Source organism: Helicoverpa zea, chromosome 20 (assembly GCF_022581195.2).
Source record: "Helicoverpa zea isolate HzStark_Cry1AcR chromosome 20, ilHelZeax1.1, whole genome shotgun sequence".
Classification (NCBI taxonomy): domain Eukaryota; kingdom Metazoa; phylum Arthropoda; class Insecta; order Lepidoptera; family Noctuidae; genus Helicoverpa; species Helicoverpa zea.
In genome coordinates this window covers 6281503-6303600 of record NC_061471.1, presented here as the reverse complement: position 1 = coordinate 6303600, position 22098 = coordinate 6281503, and the positions used below count along the sequence as shown (strand labels likewise).

The 22098-nt window shown below is 37.8% G+C and overlaps 1 protein-coding gene across 3 annotated transcripts in view; it reads right to left on the bottom strand.

The window, feature by feature from the left end:
* Window positions 1-988: 988 nt before the first annotated feature.
* The window catches only part of LOC124640400 (hemicentin-1-like), a 67390-nt gene continuing 46280 nt past the window's right edge, over window positions 989-22098 (bottom strand). The window contains exons 8-17 of one of the 3 annotated variants that reach the window (XM_047178161.1): window positions 17474-17604; window positions 13889-14048; window positions 11232-11393; window positions 10751-10879; window positions 7651-7833; window positions 6903-7064; window positions 3972-4229; window positions 3647-3733; window positions 3490-3566; window positions 989-3209 (exon numbers count right to left, since the gene is read on the bottom strand). In XM_047178161.1, the coding sequence (XP_047034117.1) occupies window positions 2898-3209; window positions 3490-3566; window positions 3647-3733; window positions 3972-4229; window positions 6903-7064; window positions 7651-7833; window positions 10751-10879; window positions 11232-11393; window positions 13889-14048; window positions 17474-17604 (1661 nt within the window). In that variant the 3' untranslated portion in view covers window positions 989-2897. Of the gene's footprint in view, window positions 3210-3489; window positions 3567-3646; window positions 3734-3971; window positions 4230-6902; window positions 7065-7650; window positions 7834-10750; window positions 10886-11231; window positions 11394-13888; window positions 14049-17473; window positions 17605-22098 lie in introns of all 3 variants that reach the window. The other 2 variants (XM_047178160.1, XM_047178162.1) reach the window with 2 other exon arrangements.

Here is a 22098-nt window from a genome sequence, read left to right as displayed (position 1 = left end):
GGTGAGTAAAAAAAAATTTAACGACACTTAAAGCACGTACACTTGCTTATAAGCGAACTCATATTTCGCTTATAATTAAGCTCTATTCGAAGTCCAAGTTTCCAAAATAGGTTTGAGGTGCTTCGCCCCCAGCGGGGCCCAGCAGGGCCAAGGCCTGCCGGGGCTGCGGGTTGTTCGAAAGAGATACCGCGGCCCTGGTACATAAAAGGCCTATGACGGAACACGACGATTTTAGTCAGTAAGAGTCTGACACTCCCTCACCGCTGCTAACCCACAGCGGGAGGGGTCATTTGATGATTTTACGTCGCTAAAAAAAAAAAAAAAGGTGCTTCGCCCCAACAATGTCATGTCCAGAAAGTTCTATATCATGATTGTTTTTAATAAAATTGTTATGTGCTTATAAGTCAGATAATAATCGTAATATGTAATAACTACAAATGTAGGTAATTTACAGATCCGCATTCTAAATGTAATTCTGATACGACATAAAACTAAATTATTATCGTGGTAGTGTAGCAAAACCGGTGTGAACATTAATGGCCTTACTACAAAAACTTTAACCACTGTTTTACACTTGTCTAAAAAAAATGTGGCTCCAAAATGAACCATATGTCAACGTCATAATTTGACATTTTTTTAGACAAGTCTTAAACTGACGTTAAAAAGTTTTTGTGGTAAGACGGTGAAGATTTAATAACAATACAAGTTGCGGTTGTTATTTAAGCTCGGTCTAGACGTCCCATGTCTAAGCTTGCCCCAGCCAAGTCTTATCAGCCACGTAATCCGATATACAGAACTGAATCTAAGAAGGAGACAGGTAACACTGAGATTCTTTAGATTATGAAATAGTCTGAAATAAAAGAAAAAGTAAATTTTGTAAGATGGATTACCTAAAAATGGATAATTTTGTTGGTAAGTTTTTTTTTATTTTTTTATGAATGTTACGTTTATTTTACGGTTGGATCATGGTAGCAAATAAAACAAAAACTTATATAAACCATTATTTATTTATTAAATATAAAATTGCCATATCAGATTGGTAGGACCACATAAAATGATGACTGACATCTACAAACAGTTCGCTTGACCTAGAGCTCGCTCCAAATAACTTTGCTTCTCTGAAGTTAGCTGCGGTAAATATTTTTTGATTATTGTGAAGTTAGGTAATAGTAGCCAACTGTGGACAAGCAAATGTTTTCGACAGTATCTGTATTCTGTACAAACAAATGCGAAAGGATAGAGCAGCTGGCAAGAAAATGTTTTTGATAATATCTGTACAAACAAATGCGTAAGGAGACAAGCGGCTAACTTCAGAAACGCAAACTTATTTGACGCGAACTGCATGTTATAAAACCGTTCTCTTTGTTAAACTCTATATAATAGAATCAACACAAAATGGAAACATTTACAATTTGCTCTCGTTATAAAATGGCACTACTGAGTTGCTCTACGCATACGATATAAGGGGTCTCATGTGGAAGTCACCGTTACTATGGAAACTAGATGTAGAGTTTTCTTAAAACATTTTTCAATGTAAAATAGCTGATTTATTTTTATATATGTATATTAATTTAAGTATTACCTCTCTAGGCTACGTTAAAATTATAAATAGTTTTCCTCCTAAAATATTTTCTGATTGAGAAGAAAATAGATACCAAAGGTTATTTAATATCAAGGTATTGGAATACAACGCCAGATTAAAGCAAAAACTTTTACTTAAGTAAAGATTTTTCCTTGTAACATAATACATAAGTCAATTTCGGTCCCACGAGTAGAAAAGATGTATTAAAAATAAATTTCAATTAACCCTTAAATATACGGTAAAGGAAATGAAAGATAATATTTTGTCTTGAAAATATTTTTCCACGTGGAAACCGCCGTACGAAGAACCGGAGCAGGTACGCTCTCGAAGTGTGACTTGATTTATTACACGAACATTTTGTACGTATTTTATTTTAAACTTTATGCTCGAACTTAGAATGTTGTCAATGTTGTAAAACGTTTTACATATTATCTTTTATACAAGGTTGTATTTCTGCACCTCTGAATTCCCCTTATCTCGTATGCTAGAGAGCTTCGTCTATCGTCACGGTCTATGCAATATTTACAATTTCACTAATAATTTTCACATAAATAAATTGACAACAAAAGCTTCTTATTCTAGTTAAATATTTGTATCTATACATACAAGTCTCGTTTATACAACTATCAGTATTTACATTCACACAACCGATTTTGTTAAATCAAGTAGGAGATTATATAAGCCTTTTAGTCGTATTTTTTAATTAATTAAAAGCATCAAAATGTTTCAATATGCTTTTATGATAACAAATTTTAAATGAGCCTTTGATGTAACAATTAGTAAGAAGACAAATAATAACGTTTCGTTTGTTTTGGGACAAAATAAAAGCACGGAACACTAAGTTTCGAGCTGTTCCGCTACTTAATATAATTATGAGGAACCTTGAAATACAATTTAAAACTTTGTGCTTCGCACTTTCCAAGTTCCCAATTTTTGAGCAAATTAGTAACACAAAATGTAGGCCGTAATTTATTGTGAGCGCTACCAAGCTCAGTATATTAGTCAATATAATAGCAATGTACAAGATAAAACGGGCATCCCCCCTTTATAGAACACGTTAGCTAAATATTTAAACTAATAGAACTATTTACAAATTACGTTACCTAATATACAAACAAATCAATTGGTTCAATTTGGCAAAACAGCGTTAACATACATCCATCGTGTAAAATTGACAAAACCGTCCAAAATGAATACAAGCGTATCTTAGATTCGTAAAAAAAATCTACACAAAAATGCTATGAGTCCACTTACGTTAGTTGCAATTCATGAGAGTTCGAAATTCAAATCCGTGAAGCACATTGTAGTCATCACTTTACACACAACTTTCTGGTCCTGGGAGGTTCTCCGCTAGAACATGCTCCCTTCTTCGCACGTTGCCCTTACCTTTGTTTCTATGTAGGGTAGAAGTGGCGAGGCTCCCTGAACTGAGCGTAGGCCCACTAAGAGTCTGACTCCCGAAAGGCGAGCTCAAGTTCCCATTAGGACACACAAAGTTAGGGCTGCCCAACGTAGGACTGTTCGTGACTACGTAGCTAGGCCTAAAGTTAGTTCCTATTACTGGTTGTAAGTTCTGGTTCAGAACGTCTTCTTGTCTACTGGGCAGTAGGTCGCTGTTTGGAGTCAGCTGTTGGAGAAAAAATTTGCATAAAAACGTGGTCCTTTGTCTCACGAATACACATTTATTCTAAGGCTGGTCTATTCCGGGAATAGCACGTGTTTAAAATTAGTTTCAACAAAAGCGTAGGTGTTCGCAGGGATGCATGAACTAACGGTGTTATTAATACCTGACCTATTAATCACGATAGGTAATCTCAAAAGTCATTGATCGCATTTAACAGTATATAATTCGAGAATATTAATGGTGATACAAATTTTAGTGTTATTTGTTTAAATAGTCTTCTTACCTGCTGTGGTCGCCCAGTAGAATCTAATAATGCTAAATCTTCTGCTGAGAAGACCGCGCCAGCTTTACTCCAGTCTCCTAAAAGAAAGATAATATCAGTAAAATATTCTAAAACTTGCCCTAAATAATTGAATTGCATTTTGCATTTAGATGCATACCTCTGACTTCTTGTATACTAGGCCATTCGTCCGTTTCGTCTATAATAGGCGCTGATGGTTGGTTATCTCCATCTGGAAAACGCATCGCTACAAGTGTCTCATTTATTTAAATCCAGCTAAAGCAATTATTTACCTGATTCTTAAAGTATTCAAAAGTAGGTACGTATTTGTATAGGTATGTTTGTAGACATTACATAATAATTGACCGAAAAATATAGCTACCCTAGGGGAGAAAGAAATTAGCAGATTAAAATTGTAATTTAATCGGCCTAAAGGAAATAGGTATTCGGTAATTTTAGTTAGTGTTATGATCCTACAATCTTACCTGGCGCATTAAGTATATCAGGCTGCGGATCAGGAGTCTTCAAATCTGGCGAAGGTTTGATAGTGTACGCCACAACATATCGTCTGCCACCATCGCTGAGCTCTAACATGTCTCCTGGCGGGTGCTTGTGAGGGGGCGCGGCGCGACGTCGGCGGGCACATAGGGCAGCTAGGGCTACGCCCCCGGCGGCCAGTGTAGCGCCTAAAGCAGCTGCCACCGCGACTCCCACGCTTACACTGCTCATCGCGCCTTTGCCATCTGTTTGGTTAAGGAATAACATGTATAGTTCGGCGTAGGTGAAAAAAATCTGACGTGCAAAGATCTTTTTAGCTGAATACAGCGAAAATGTTTAAATAGAAATGTTTGTAGAGCACATTATTTAGCATATGTGTGAGCCCATATTCTGTAATATTTTATTTATTTATGTATTAAAGGTTTTACCAACAGCTTCTATAAAAAAAAAGAGACGATGAACCCTCAAACAATAACTTGGCACTAGTGACGACGACTTTTAAGAAGAGGTAATTGTTCTAGTAAATTCTTCATTACCTACAAAAGCTGACACCAACTTTATTGAAATAACTACGAAAACATGGTAGGTATTTCAATTACAACATAATATAACAAAGACTGTTCAAACAAAATACTCATCTTTAATTTATTATCGAGTGCTTCAACTAAAAGGAACAGAAGAACTCAAAGTATTCATAAGGAAATAAATTCAGCAAATAGAGGCCTAAAATCATATTTGTTTAATAATGAGATCAATCAAAATGAAACGTCAATTTGAATAAAATGGATAAATTGTTGAGAGTAAAAGTCAATAGGCCTGACCTCTGGGAGTCGATGTTCACAGAAACACAGTATAAATAGATTTCAGGCTTAATACACAGGAAAAAGGCTTCTATTTCAATGTTTTTTTGTAGTTCTGAATTTGAAAAGGTTTTTTTTTTTGTATCAACCTTATAGTATTTTTACTGAATGATTATTTTAATCACAGAGTTCACAAAATATCATTACTGTTTTAATTTGTCACGACAAAGTAAAGATTATTTATTACTTTAATGACAAGCTATAGCCGATTACGTTTTAAGCCAATAAAAATAAGTTAAAACTGCTTTGTGTCATTGGCACAATAATCTCTTTGATAATTAGTTTTATTAAAATTAAATAAGCAAAATTGAAATACTTAGTTAAAGTTATTTATCAAACATTTTTCTGCACACCGATCGATCATATTATTATTCAAATTGATAATGAATATAATTTAAATGTTACGATAACAAAGCCGAGGGTAATAATGAATAAAGCCTAAACAACTGTTGTTTTAAAGGGATTCTAAATACTGATGTTATTTGTTAAGGATTGTTACTATATAAACTTTGCATTAATTAAAGAGTAGGTACCGACAATCTAAGTTGCTTGGAAATTTCGCCTTTGAAAGATTAGAACTCAGACTTTCGTGATTTTAAACAATCTTTGTAAACAAATAAATAGCATAATTATATAATGATTTTTTAGTCAAGTAGCTACTATGATGATGATGATGTCGGGATGTCCTCCTAGCCCATTATCGGCTACGGCCTCTGTTCTCATGTAAGGAGATTAGCCAACTGCGCAGGACATATTATAGTGCACGAGCATTTGCGCAGACACAGGTGCACTCCCTATTCCTTCACTCTCATAACCCGATGGGACGGCAATCCGATACGACCGGAGAGAGATCAGGCGAAGGACCGACATTTACGTGCTCTCCGATGCACGGGTGAATCAATCACCAACTTTCAGGCTCCGGGCTGCTTTGTGAAAGTCTTCTAAAACCCACAAAGCGATTTCGGGAATCGAACCCGGGACCTCGTGCTCAGCAGTCTCACTTGCGACAACTAGACCAAAGCCTATAAAGAGGTTATAAAGTTATTATATTATAAAGACTATGCGCTATTATAAAGACTTAATAATAAATCTTTCCACTAAAAACGAATCTACAACTCAAGTACATGATTAACTGTCGCACGTGGTGCTTACAACTATGAGAATAACGCGATGTCTTTTTAAGTTACAGTACAATATTATTTTCCTTCACAGACGAATTTAACAAGCAAAAATTTGCCTTAAAAAGCGCATTAATCTCCATTGAAAACTGAACAATTAAATGACAAACGCGGTTACATACAATATAAGGGCCCGGCTTTGGTTTTATGCCTCATTAGGCAAGTAAAAACGTGCTATGAATAAACCAATAATGGCATATCATCACAGCTTACAATTGATTAATGGAATTCATCTCTCGAACAGTATTTTTGATGACAGTCTCACAATGAATAATGTTATTTTTGAATATTCATTTTGGTATAAAATATTAAAAAAGTTTGTTCTTTTCGAAATACATATTTTAAAACGAATGTATTTTCACTCAGCTTCCAAGTCGATGTTCAACGTTTGATGGTATGATTTTAGTGTAAATATTTGTAGCTTGGGTATTTCCGCTGATTTCACGTGTGGCTTTAAAACTCGTGATGCTTTAAAAGTACTATGTGGATACCAATTTTCGTATCCTTATGTATGGTATCCATACATGTCCATTCACATTCTTCATAGAATTCGTGGCTAAGTAACAACCACACGGACCTATTGATCATAAGGTTAGGCAACGCTTAACGTCCATGATTGCGTGTTTCGGAAGGCACGTTAAATTGGTGAACATTTTTGGCAGTCGTTTCGGGTAGTTAGAAGCCGAAAAAGTGTCACAAAAAGTGTCACATCCAGTCTCGTAAAAGGTCCAGAAGGGTTCAGAAGGTTCCAGAAGGTAAGATAGTCATCCATGTAAAATATTGGTCATCTGGATCTGGATAAGACTGGAAGCCGATCCTAAAATTATGTCGTTTGGGAAAAGACAAGGCAGACAAATAAAGCTTTAAAAAATATTGTTACCTGTTCTCCTAGCAGCATCATTGAAAGCAATGTTTTCTAGCAGGGTCTTCTCGGACTCTCCCTTGAGGTTCCTCGCATAGATGAGCAGGTTGAAGGTAGCTCCTGATGCTTGACCAGCCGAGGACAGTTGGGACAGATCCAGCTTGAAGATGGCCAGTCCATCTAGGAGATATGACATGAATATTAATAGTTTTCACTAACTGTGCAAGATAATTAAGAACTGTGAAGGTTGGAGAACCTATAGAGGTTTCGAGTTAAAAAGTTTTGAAATTCCAAACTAAAATTGCAAGAGGTAAAGTTGATTTTAAATGAGGGTTTTCATCAAAAACAATAGAAACAATGAAATTGCAAACTAACAAAATATTTCTTCAAAGTCGCATTTTAGGTACTTCAATTAGATCATTTTCAGGTTTCTTTGAAAGTCAAGAGCTTACAAAGAAAAGAGTCAGCAATTTAATTCTTTTTTATTTAGTGGCAGTCTCCATCTGTAGTGGAAATCTAAATTGTATTGTGCTCTGGACCCTTTTTAAATTGCATTACGAAATTTTATGTTTTTTTTTTTTTTACAAAATTAATGTCAAACGATTCCATTTAGGTAAATGGCAAGTAACTTAGATCCAATAGTCATCAGCGTGCCCAAGAAAAAACAAAAATGAATAAAATCGCATGCCATGGTCTTAACATCAGACACATAATAAGTTATCTTACACAAAAAAAAAAAAAAAAACATTATAAAGACCCCACAAACCAGTTTCATTGACGCTGCCATTGAACCTGGTCTTCCCAGTGATAGGATCCAGTGCTTCCAGCAAGAAGTACTGTGGTAGCCCGCCATCGTAGCCGGCTACGCAGCATACTCGAAGCCAGGAGTTGCCATCAGCACTCGTGTTACCAGCTTGCAAGGAGCAGTTGCGCGGGGCTGAAGGTCGAGCTGGGTGAAAAAAGTTTAAAGTCATAAGCTTTCATTAAGCATAAGCTTTTATTAAAAATAGGCCAATGCAGGCTTTCATAAAAAGTCAGTCAGTAATTCCACGTTTTTTTTAAAGTGGATCCCGTAAAGGAGAACCGGCAAGACAATCAAGTGATTGTTTCTAAGGACTCTGTTACAAAGATAGAAATAACATGACATGATGTTATACCTCTTACCGATGCTATAAATACCAGGCAATGCAGATCTACGGTTACCTGCATTTAGAGAGAGAGACGTTACATCGTTAAATCGATCTCACTATCGCAATATAAAATAAATGCTTAAATAACTAAAATGGTTTAAATCCATTTCCTCACTTACACAATTATTAATACCAAGAAGCTGGGAATCCTATTCAAAATCATTTAATTTAGTGATAACTCTATTAAATTGTAGTTACAAACCAAGAAGATAACATTAAGATATTGTACCGTGTAAATGACACTAAAGGTCTTATAGAATTAGTTCTCGTTCCTATCTTACTCTTTGATGAAAAGGTCTTCGCTTGCCCTTTTAAACTCTTTGAAATACGAACCACTAAGTTTTAAATCAATTTGACTGCTGCCAGCAGATAATGATCGCCATTAATTTACAACTTTAAGCGGTCGCTACTTAAATTTGATCTGTAAAATCTTATAAGTTCTAGACAGTTCGTTTAAGACTGAGTTTGATATTTCGTTTTTACTTAGGTAATTATGTATCTCTATTTTCAATACCAAATGAAACAAAATAACAAAAAGTATTGGACTAAAAACTTTTCTGACAACCGTACATATATTTCAAGAATGTGGCTGAAAATGCTAGACATGAGCAAACTTAAACAATCTTCGAAGCCATTTTAACTTTTTCAAGATTATTTTCTTTGGAGCTAACTTGTAATAGAAATCAAAGTTTACGCCCCTTACTCGACATTATTATTGTATGTCAAGTGAGCGAGCCTGGTAAGGGATGCTCGTTGTTCGTAACTGGCTGGTGCGTGGGAAATGAAAATTAAGTGCAGAGAGCGCTAAACTCACTAATTTCGCCTTGACTTATGGCAGGCGGGTGACAATTTAACGCGTATATGTTATAACAAACTGCGGGGATATTAAACTGTGCGGGTTTCGGGTTATTTCGCTGCATCCCGCAACAGCTAAGTCATATTTCCTGCTGCAGTCGTGCGGATCACAACTATAAGAGCACGTTGCTACCGTACTATGAAATAACGAGATTTGAGAATAAAAAGATAATGCACGACGTGGTACGTTCCGTGTAGCTCGCGTACTGTTTCATATATTTTAACAAAGTTTCAATTTAGCCGTTGGTATTTTTCTTCTCTAATTGAAACGTACTGTTAGATTAATTTTGTTTCGCGTTGTGTAATGTACTTGGTTGAGAATAGGGGTAAGTAATATTTCTCCTTTATGAAATAATACCTAGCATCGTAATGTAATGATATTTGATATTTATTTAATAAGCAATAATGTTGTTGTAATTATTTTGGTACATAAATCGTATTTCTCATTTGTGTGCCAATGTTCCAGGGAAATTGTACGTCATCAGTGAGGAGTTATGAGATTTGGCACACGGGCATGGAAAGCCGAAAGCCGGAATTATAAAACGTGGAGCAAGTTCGGCCTCGTTGTTGGTTCAAATTGTGTGCACGCGGTTTTATTAATGCTTTTATTGAAGTGTTCATTTCGGTGCAGACATTTTCGGCCGCTGCATACTCGAGTTATTGCATTGTATTTCCAATATATTGTGTAAATGTACGTTGAGATATTTAGGTATTGGTTCCGATACTGATTATTGACTTTAATCATGTTTGATGAAACCTCCGTTCTGATGACACGCGTATTTTGATACTCTGGTATCATGTATTGTTTTGTGATTGTTTCTGATTCTTAGAGCACCATCACCATTTTCTTTCGACGCTTGTAGGTCACCTCACTGATACAGTGTGAGTGTATGTATGACTCACCGGCTGGGACAATCTGGAAGACGCACGGCTCGAGCTGCCGCCCCACAGAGTTGGTGCCGCGACAGCTGAGCGTGACGTAGTCGCGCTCGCTCTGAGGCTTGTAGCTCAGCTCGCTGTTCCTGCTCTTACAGTGTGAGTGTATCTATGACTCACCGGCAGGAACAATCTGGAACACGCACGGCTCGAGCTGCCGCCCCACAGAGTTGGTGCCGCGACAGCTGAGCGTGCCGTAGTCGCGCTCGCTCTGAGGCTTGTAGCTCAGCTCGCTGTTCCTGCTCTTACAGTGTGAGTGTATCTATGACTCACCGGCAGGAACAATCTGGAACACGCACGGCTCGAGCTGCCGCCCCACAGAGTTGGTGCCGCGACAGCTGAGCGTGCCGTAGTCGCGCTCGCTCTGAGGCTTGTAGCTCAGCTCGCTGTTCCTGCTCTTACAGTGTGAGTGTATCTATGACTCACCGGCAGGAACAATCTGGAACACGCACGGCTCGAGCTGCCGCCCCACAGAGTTGGTGCCGCGACAGCTGAGCGTGCCGTAGTCGCGCTCGCTCTGAGGCTTGTAGCTCAGCTCGCTGTTCCTGCTCTTACAGTGTGAGTGTATCTATGACTCACCGGCAGGAACAATCTGGAACACGCACGGCTCGAGCTGCCGCCCCACAGAGTTGGTGCCGCGACAGCTGAGCGTGCCGTAGTCGCGCTCGCTCTGAGGCTTGTAGCTCAGCTCGCTGTTCCTGCTCTTACAGTGTGAGTGTATCTATGACTCACCGGCAGGAACAATCTGGAACACGCACGGCTCGAGCTGCCGCCCCACAGAGTTGGTGCCGCGACAGCTGAGCGTGCCGTAGTCGCGCTCGCTCTGAGGCTTGTAGCTCAGCTCGCTGTTCCTGCTCTTACAGTGTGAGTGTATCTATGACTCACCGGCAGGAACAATCTGGAACACGCACGGCTCGAGCTGCCGCCCCACAGAGTTGGTGCCGCGACAGCTGAGCGTGCCGTAGTCGCGCTCGCTCTGAGGCTTGTAGCTCAGCTCGCTCGTGCTGCCGTTTGCTGTTCCTAGGCAAATATGTTATCTATCGTTATTATAATTTAATATTGATCCTCTTTAGAGGCAGTTATGGACGCAGGGCAGTAGACACTTAAGTCGCGAAGGTAACTTTGTGGGACATTCGGTCCCTGAGAAATACAATGAACTTATTATCTAATTTAGTCCAAATTAGAAAAAACTTGATGTGTCAGTTGTTCGGTATAATTCGTTAGCTATGTAATGTCAATTAAGCTAATGTAATGTAACGTTAATTGAAGAAAGACCGGTTTAGGTTTCTTGTAGGCTACCAGCCAGATGAAACCTGATGAATACCTGATGAAGCCTGATGAATATATTTGAAGCATTATTAATTACCAAATTTAAGTGGTGACACGTCCAGGCTCTCCCCACTGTTGTTGAACTGCCAGAAGAATGTGACGTCAGGCGGGTTGGCCGTCACTGAACAGCGCACACGCAGAGATTCGTCGAGTTGCGCGCCCAATACTTGAGGTGATGCGTGGGCGCATACTGGTGCATCTGTGTGTTCACAATATATTAGCAAAACTATGAAATATAAAGCAAAGAGTAAAACTAAAAACAAAAGCTAACCTACTTATAGTTTTTAATAAGTACGAGTAAGTGCCTACCTATACTATATTTAAATCCTCCCTTTAAAAGTTTATAAATCAATACGTTCATTATTGTACGTAATTAGCGCAAGTTGCTGGAAACCAACTTTGTAATAAGATAATTAAATCGTACCTAATTATGCATCTATTAGTTTCCTAGTTTGTATCAGTCCAGTAAAGATCCTCATTAATTAAGCAATTAGCGAACCTAACGCATACGTAAAGTAGGTGAAGATTAATTGATTCCATCGCGGAAGCAGTAAATACTTACTCTACTAATTAATACGTAGGCAATCAACACTGGCATTGCCAACATTACTCACACGTTCGTATTAAACCTACTTTGCAATGCAGAATTACAGTAAAAATTTTCTCATTAGCGACAAATGTTACATGCGCAAAAACGTATTTCAAATTCTTTTAAATTGTATTCCGCAAAACGAACAATTCAAAGCGTTAAATATTAAACGTAGATTCCATCTGTAAGCTCCGAAGCAAGAATGCTATAATTAACAAAGAGCTGAAAGAGACCCGAATACAGTGCGTTAAATCATAACAGAAGTTAGACGATATATAAATTTTATCGGCCAACTGTTCCCCTCTGTAGCAGGCGCAGTCAGCGACTGTGATTCATTTAGATATCTACTTGCAAAACTGCGCTCCCGAGCTGCCTTAGATTTTCATTAAACTCTCAAATATTTGCTCGCGTTAAGCAGCCCTACCTCGGTAGGATTACTGTAGCGGGAATATGAAAATATGTATGTGGATTAATGTACCACCGGCGCCAGTGATCGTGTACCGCGTGCGAATAACAACGTACATTTTCTTCGCCGTAGATTTGTGACGGTAAGGATCAATAAAATGGAAACAAACTGTCGGCAGCGAGCGGAGCAAAAGTACAGCGGTGCCTTTACAAATAGCAGGGGAGGGCTTGAGCGGTACATTTGTCGCAGATCGGCCGCCGCCTGCGGCGACGGAGACGACGTCAATCTTCGCGAGCTAGCTTCCAACATGATTGATAGTCGGCCGCTGACTCCGAGGGTGCGCCGAAATACACCTTCACCACTGCTCACTTATACAACTTGGGTTGTTTGTTGACGCATTGATCACTCTTGCTGGCAAATTAATCCCCAAGGATGATAGTTTGCACTTGTTATTGATTGATTGTTCGCAGACTTTTGTAGACCTAACTAGACTTTTTCACTTAGCAAATAGTTGGTAATCGTTAGAACTGTAATGGTTGGGATATAAGCCTCCTTCTGTACCGTAGTGTTTCCTGGCCTATTGCCAGACTATTTTGGTGAAGCAGCTGATTGCACGCTCATTAGCAAGCGCACGAACGATTCTTTCATCCATAAAATGGGGTGTTTCTGGTTTTATGTGGAGATAGAAATTCCCAACGTATACGTACGTGTATAAATACCTAAATGAATAAAAATAACAGCTCGCCTGAATGCTGGTAATTTGCGATCGAGAGCGTCTGTGAATATAACACGTATGTACTGATTGTACGGTTTCATAATGTAATTAGCGCCTATTCATGAATATTACACAATTTTATTTTACTTGATACGGCTCGTGTTTGCACAAAAATTACCCATATTGTGCAAATATACGGAGAACTCATTATCCTGGCATTATTCTGGCGGCACATTGCATACATCAGTGCGGGCTGTGAGACGTGGCGTTCTAAGCTCTTTATTGTAATTTATCGGCCATGTTTATCAGTAAATGGAATTATTCAATATATTTTGTTGTAGCTCCGTGTTGACTGTAACAAATCTACGTTAAGATCATTCTGAGAATGATTGATACAGTAGGCAGTGGACAGCGAAAACCCTCCGGCGAAATGAAACGTAATTTGCTAGCATTCTGTTCATTGTAAAACAAAGGACTCGGCGATTCTAGCGAGAACTCATCTATGTAACAATTTACTTATTGGCGTGCTTTACTTTTGAGGCCAGTCTATTTTTTGTCATTCGTGGACTTTATTTTAGAGTGTTATTTATGGACTGTGATCTACTTTGTAGTGGTTGATAAATATGTTCGCTGGCAACTTTGGGAACTTTACTTTTAGTATTTCGATACTGTCGTCAAGAGCATTTGTAAATAAGTTAGGCGATCCATAAAAAGACACATTTTATAAATCGGTTGTGCTTTTGACACGAAGTGTTTAGTGAACTAAAAAAGAATACAGGATGTGTCTCAGTATATAAAGCATCAATATAGTTTATATGCCCATTAAGAATTTTTACAGAACCTTTTTGACACACGTTAAAGATAAACAGTATCAGATTGTAAATAAACAGGTCTATGGTAATTGTTCTCCAACACAAAAATAAAATATAACGTGTGTTTTTAGGAAAATATAGGAGTCTACTTATTGAAATAAAATAAACTCACACTGTATACTAAGTTGCGTAGACTGGCTGGCAGTTTCCCCGAGCGCGTTGGTAGCTCTGCAGGAGTAGTCTCCTCCGTGGTCCCTCGTCACCTTCTGCAGCACCAGGGACTTGGTGCTCACGATGATCCCTGATATCACGTTGTGGAGCACCAACTTGTCCTGGACATTGAGACAAAGAAATTGCATTTAGAAACAAGGTTAGATTTTATGACATAATTTTGATATAGGTACCTACACTTCACCTTATGAACTTTCCACACACCATATGTAATGTACTAATATTATACCGGATTATTACATATATGTACCTGCTAATATATTATATGGCCGCATTGCCACGTTATGGCTATGCTGATTTTTATGAGTAAGCTATCTATTAAGTATGAAATCAATTGGCAGATAAAATAGATAGATAATTCATTACTAGTTTATCATGATAACTATGTAAATTAAAAGTGCTTATATTATCTAGCTACAGTTTAATATTTAAAGTATTTGAACAATGTTTCAAACTGTTTACAAATAAATGCAGGCATGTGTTCAACTATTCGCTATTTAACAATACAAAACCGGATCGAATTTTAGTATTTAGTAGAAAAATGCAAAAAATCTGTAACTAAATAATGAATTTGTTTGAAGCGCTGAATAATGATAAAACTTAAACTAGGACAAACTCTAAACTTTGTATTTATATAAATTAAACAATATAAGCACATTAATATTGGACTTAGTAAAAGCAGCGAATTCAAATACGGTTAAAACTAGTTCAAATAGAGCCGACCAGTATAAACAGGCTTGGCTATCGATATCGATAAAAGTCAATAGAATCTAAGTAAACGCTGTTGGCAACACTATTTTCTATTAAGCTGTGTCGTGCTAAACATTACTAGAGACAGAACTAGAACTTACTCGTGTAAGTGGTATTTGTACTCAAGTTGTATTTATTCTGTGCTTTGGGTATACATATAGAGAAATGTATTATGTAACTGATGTTATACCTATAAATGAACGTGTAAACGATATGGTATTGTCTGGACTGTGTTTATTTAATAAGTTTAGGCTTTCAAGGTTTTTTTAAGATTTAAAGCTGCGAGTACAAAGAATCATATCGATTGGTTATATGCTACTAATAGGTTCGAGAAAGAAAGAAGAGCATAGGTCAATCACGGTGAAAAAAATACTAAAACAAACTAGATTAACTTAAAATGATAATACACGTATAAGTTCGGCCCACATCTCATCCTAATAAATACTTAAATATCCTAATATAATACCAAAAAATACTTAAATAACCTGCATTAACTTACAAGAATAATACACATATAAGTTCGGCCCACATCTCATCCTAATACTCTTTATAATACCCTACATAAATGAAGGAATCGATGTTTGAGGCAATAAACTGAAAGTTTGCGTGGGCGCTTTCATGTGGCCTGATAAAGGTCACGAACTTATGTTGTGATTACACTCAAGTTATTCAAATGTAATTTAGATTATATGCTGACTGGTACATTTTGTTTTGTGTGTACCGCCTATGTTTTATGATTATAGTTCTGAATTAGCATGTAAGTGCTTATAGAACGTTTAATTTATATATTGTATGCTTCTTTTGTTTTTGAGTTGATATTTTGTTAAAAATGGGTTTCTCTAATAAGTTAGTTACGGTTAGGTAGAAGCCACGATGGCGATGGGTCGTTTGATGACCTATTCCTTAAGCTCCCAGTTAAGGCAATAATTCAACTACCGGCTACAATTATCAGCCACCACAAGTAAATTATTAAAAATCTAAATAATATCTTGAAACCGTTTCATAAAATTGAGAAGTTGATATTTATTTCCAATTTCTTAAGATCTGGCTTCATAATACGTGACTTATGTAGTTCATCATCATCATCATCATCCTCCGAGCCCTGTTCTCAACTATGTTGGGGTCGGCTTCCAGTCTAACCGGATTCAGCTGAGTACCAGTGCTTTATAAGAAGCGACTAATGTAACGTGACTTATATACTCGTAGTTATCTATATTTAAATTATAATTAAGTTATCCACATAAATCGTCACCCATCAGACAGAAAGTCCGTCACTAGACGAGGGTGATGATATAATCTATAGAGGTCCGATAATGAACAGGTCTTCAAGCAGCCAGCAATTCATCAACCCTGTCGACCGGCCACGGCAATCTAATTCATCACAACCTTTATTGTGTTAACTAGTATCTATGGCGTATCAATCAATTGGAACTTTGTTATTAAGTTCTATAATATCTTCGACGGTCGTTATCTTGTTAGAGTTTAAGAGTGTATGAATTTGCTGTCACCTTTTCTGTTTAATTTGATTGGCATTGAAAATAATGGCTAGTATTTATCGTCCTTAATTCCTTTCTATGTGTTTCAATCTGTACAAATATTATAAAGCTTATTAAAAAGAGTTTCTTTGTTCGAACGCGCTAATTCAGGAACTACTGGACCGATTTTCTAAAATTGTTTCAGTGTTAGACTGCCGCTTTTTCAGCGCAGGCTACTTGTAAACAGACAACAGAGTATGCGGGGTGGTTTTCATTGGTCACGGGTAAAAACGTTGGTGGAAACTAGAAGTAATATAAGTGCTATTAGGGTGTGGTTCAATAACGATGTTAAAACTTGGCCAGTGGTTGTACAGCTGGCATAATTAATTATTTTATTTACCCTCAATTCATTCATTATAATTATAGCTAATTAGCCATTGGTACTTAATGAATGAAAGCCCTTCTCATTATGTTGTTCGCAGTTATTATTTTTATATGTTTGTTTTATTTATTAATTAATAAATAATATAATACATAACATAATTACGACCCTGCAACCTATTACAAAGAGGAACTTTGCAAATAGTGAATTGAAATCCTTCAATCATATGTAAACAAACAAACTCATGTATATGTTACCCTTATAATATGTTATGATACTAGTTTAGAAGTTTAGATAATAACAAGTTTCTAAGTAGTGTATCATAAAGGGCCAGAGAGCACAAAAGAAAGACGAATCGTCCTCCTGGGGCGTATTAGTTACGTATTTCTATCACTAATTCACGCACACGATACACATTAGTTGCCTGCAGGTAAATAGAAGCTGGATATAATATACATACACGTGTTCTTTGTTATGTACAGTTGATGCCAATTAACTTTGTATTACTGAAGATAGCCATTTCAGTTTCATGCGCATTTGTTGACGTGCAAAGGTCCAAAGGTGGCTGCTATATGTAGACTTCACGATACTTAAAAAAGTGTAATAAAAAAACACTACCTTGGATACATGAAGTGTCAAATCACTAACTTCGGAATTTCAAAATTAATTGACTCTAAACAGTATTTTTTCATTTCAGCTATGTTGTTTTATTTAAATTGTCATAAGACCCTGTATTACCTAAGTATTTTTGAAATACATGTTTGACTTGAACTTGTTTGCAGAACTCACTCATGTATAAAAAATACAACAGAATTAAACTACTACTTTTCACATAGTTATTACTATATTACGTTCCAGTTTATCATCTTTATACTCACTAAGAACGTGAGAGAAAGGGTTTGAATAATATAATACTTACGTTATGATACCACGATATGCGATGCTCCCTAGGGTTGGCGCGCACTGAACACTCGAAGTACACGTCATCCCCTTCCTTGATGTCGTGAGGATTGAGGGTGCTGCCCAGTGATAGGGAGACCACAGGAGGATCTGTTGGAAATAAAATACAAATGGTTAAATACAAATATTTAATTACAATTTATTGGTAAGTTGTATGATTAGGGTCCATAAACAAAAGCCAATTCCGAATAGATCATGGTTGGGCACCTCGGGAAGATCTTCTTTTTGAGGCAGATAAGTACCCATACCTTAGGTCTATGACAATATCCATAATAATATTATGTGTTCTGCTATTGAACTTGCTGGCCTCAGAACTATTCGTTAAGTGGAGAGTCTGAGAAAGGACATAGGCCACTTTTTATCCGGGCACGAAAAAGTAGTTTTGGGACGCGGATGTCACCGCTTAAATCGGGTAACAAATCGGCATTACATAATTTAATATTAAACTTTAAAACATACACTAGACAGTGATATCAAAAACAATCAACATAGACGGAGCAGATAAGTATTAAATCGTGTTGTGATTGTTGTGGCAAACGATCTGCGGTCTACTCAGTAATCGCGGTTTTGACCGTACTCGCCCAGAGTAGTTTCAAATATGCAAACCTTATATCCTACTGTCAACAAAAGCCTATGTTTTCTTAGTCGGAATCAAGGCCAACGGGAAAAAAAAAATTTGTTTACCCATACATTTCAACAGTGAAGTGTTTTTAAAAAGTCTTTACAAATAATTTTTCCTTCCAATTAACAAAGCCAAAGGCACGACAAAGGTTTTATTTAGAAAAGTTACGTTTAAAAGAATAACATCAGATCTTTGAGCTCGCCTGGTGAACTCTGTTTTTACAACGATTCTATTTTTATTATGGTCCAAGACAAAGGTTTGTTGTTATTGTTGGTCCATTTCCGAGCTGTCCACGGCTGGGAAGCTGTTACTTCAGGTGAACACTTATCTGCGGCAAGGAGCGGGCGTTGACACTTTATTGGCCATTAAAGACCTATAACGACGTCGCCCCGCGGCTGAAGGAAACGCCCGTTCTCCAAATAAACATTTACGATTCCTCCGTTTAAATTGTTGCCAAAACGATTCACGCCGTGAGCGGCGAAATTCTCTCCGCTCTAAATGCGTTACGGTTCGCCGAGCAGAAGTAAATAGAATTTATTTATATTTGGAAATTAATTTCCTCTGTCGTAATAGAGTCAGCACGTTTCCTGGCTTTCATAAATCGACCGACCCGTTAAGGAATTAGATGCTTTGATTGACTGATGGGATGGTCAGCGGGAGCGAAGAAAAAATTACGACCGCGTTTTGTACGCGGAATTTTACTGAAGGTACAATTGCCGTATTGGATGACCCATTCACGCACAAATAAGTTGTCGAGTTATGCTCTGCTATTAGAATGTAAACGCAGTGGCTATGTAAAGCCGGCTTAATCCCTTAGAGCGTTTTGCGATCCGGATCCGGCGGCAGGGCGGGGTTGGTCGTTCCCGCTAGTCCGAATTAGTTTTTGGCGAGTCCTCAGCGGATGTTAAGTGTTGATGTTGTGTGCTCGCCGGCGCTAACAAGGTTTTAATTACATTTTACTGAGTTTCTCATGTTGGCGCATACAAGCTTTTAATATTGTTAGATAGGTTGTTTGTTCCGAAATGTTGACAGGGCCTGTTACGTGTTAAATGAGTTGACTAAATTACGCGCTGGGGGACGTTTAAATAGATATATTTCGGGCTGTTGCTAATTAGAGTTGCTAATTCAATAACATTTATGATTCGGGCACGAGCTGAGCTTTGAGAACTGAAACCACTCATAGCTCCTGAAACAGATAGTACGGTAAATTATTTAGTGTTGGGAGGTATTACAACCCTCATCAATTCATAATCCTCTGCGATGAAATTGCTTGTCTAATAGCTCGGCAGAGGAGCACCACAAGGACAAGCTGAGCGCTGTTACGGCGATGTAGCGGCTAAACACGGCATGTCATACTGTAAGCAGAGGCAAGGCAGACAAAGCCGAAATTAATCCTTCAGACAGGAAGGTGTCACCGTGGAGTCGACGGCATCGGGTAAGCCGTGCGTCTGTGAGTCCGCCTGCCGCAGACTAAATTAGACGGAATTAGTTCCCAACAAGTTGGTAGCGCAGGATAAACTGTCAGTGAGCAAAGTTCCGCGGGGGACGCATCGCCTCGCCCCGGCGGGCCGCGCCGCGGGCGTGTTGTGTCACGCCGGCTTACGGTAACCGACACGTCAGATAAGTACCAAGATAAGCACATTACATTAAGGATGTACAACCGTTACACGAATACGTTTAACTTTCTTTGCCATTATAAATCTTTTTTAACATACCTACATTAGTAAAATGGAACCTGTTTTTCCAAATAGCGTCGCTTTTCCTAAAGATTTGTAAGCCGGGATTAGTACCGAGATTTCTATTCATTACTTTGGTTTATAGCTCTATTATAAAATCTGAGATTAAGGGCTGACATTTAGATTTAAAAGGATAAAAATATAAGTCCGATCATTAAAGTGTTATTTCTAGAAATGTTGTTAGTAATAACTTTATTTAAATGAAGTGCTTAGCTTTACTTAAATCTTTTACAGTGGGGCTTAGGTTACAAATTTTAAAAATATTTTTACATCAGAATTTCTTTTCGCAAAATCTCCGACATTTTCCGATAAAACGTGTTTCGTGTTTTTTCGCTGGTAGGTAAAATTTAACTTGAGATCTAGAAAGGCATGTTTCAATTACAAGTATTTTAATTAAGACATGGTATTGCGAGTATTCGCTGTAACTGTGCACAGCTGGTTCCCAAACAACACGAGAGAACGCGAGAGCTTTTTGGGTTTTCGGCTGACTCACGCCAATCCTATTGTTACAAAATACTGACACACGGCCTCCTAGAAAAAGCATTTATAATAATATAACAAATTAATTGGCATAATTCAAGTTTATAAAACTGTACAATTAACAAACCAATTATAATTCACGGAATTGGCCCTAATTTCAAAGCGTCCAACTTCGGTTCAGGTAAACTTTTGAAGTCAAACAATGGCCAAACGATTTCTCTTTGACGTCAGACTTATTTATGTACCACAGAAAAGAATATACCTACTTATAATTTGATTATAAAATCTTGTTCTGAGAGAAGGGCGTTGTATGGTGGCTTCACGTTTGACGGCAGTGTGTCATACATGCAGAGCGAATGCTTAAGTAGCAATAATAATTAAGCGTAATGATGTTGGAGATGTGCAAACTGGTTAAGCCCGAGCTCCTTTATTGCTTATTTTGCAGCAATATTCGTTTAAGGAAGGGGTCTTAACGAATTAAGAAGTTCCGCTAATTGTGTCGTCGCACGGAGATGGAATTGTTGATTTGTACAAACAATTACGACACATCCACATCTTAAGACATAAGCTTCGTATTTGTTTTAACTGTTTGTGCTCCCTCATCTTACAGAATAGACCCTCATAGTAAAATTCACAAAGTTCGTGCACTGTATGTGAACTTCACAACGTTCAACGCTGAAATAAAAGGCATCTTGAAACAAATAAAAACTTGGCTGAACACTCGCGAATAAAAGGAAGGCACTATCAAAAACTTGGGCTCTGCGAAGATTTTTCACAGAAACGACATTATTTTCATAGAGATTGGTATTTTAACAACATTTCAGTAAAAGTTTTTATCAGATTCAGCTTCATATACTTAGAGCAACTTTTTATTGGAAAAGTATTGATAAAAAAGTTGAGAAGTTATTATTTTTGTATGTTCATCAAAAAAGCCTTGAAAAGTAAACGGAATTACAAATTAATGTAACTGATTTATGAAAATACGTTAGGAAAATGCGTATCACATAGGACAGAGGCGGATTAAAGGCTCTTCGTGGCAAAACGCGAGTGGAACGAGAATGGACAGGAAAATGTGTCATTTGCTATGAAATCCCTCCATCAGCCGCGTGTATTACCTAAGGACGTTATATTACGATACAGGGAAATAGTGGAACATAAATACGAAATATCTTTGTTTTTGTTTGATGTAACATATTATGTTACACAGAAAATATGTGTTATTGGAATACAAAACTTTTGATTTCCCCTTTTTGTAGGACTTTTCACTCAAACCTATGTAACGTATAGACAGTCACGCCCCCGCACACCCGCGTGGTACCATAGGATAGTCACTGTTGACAATGACAAGCTATAGCATTTACTAACTTCCGTAGTATTGCGGCCACGGTGGCTGTTCTCATTTAAGGAGATCAGCCAGCTGTGCAGGACATATTATAGTGCACGAGCATTTGTGCAGACACAGGTGCACTGCCTATTCCTTCACTCTCATAACCCCAAGAGACGGCAATCCAACACGACCGGAAAGAGATCAGGCGCAGGACCGACATTTACGTGCTCTCCGATGCACGGGTGAATCAATCACCAACTTCCAGACTAAGGGGTGCTTTGTGAAAGTTTAAGAAAACCCACAAAGCGACTTCGGCCCGACCCGAGAATCGAACCCGAGACCTCAACAAAGCAGCTGCGCTTGCGACCGCTAGATCAACGAGGCAGTCTACCTGCAAAATACTACACACATAACTTCAA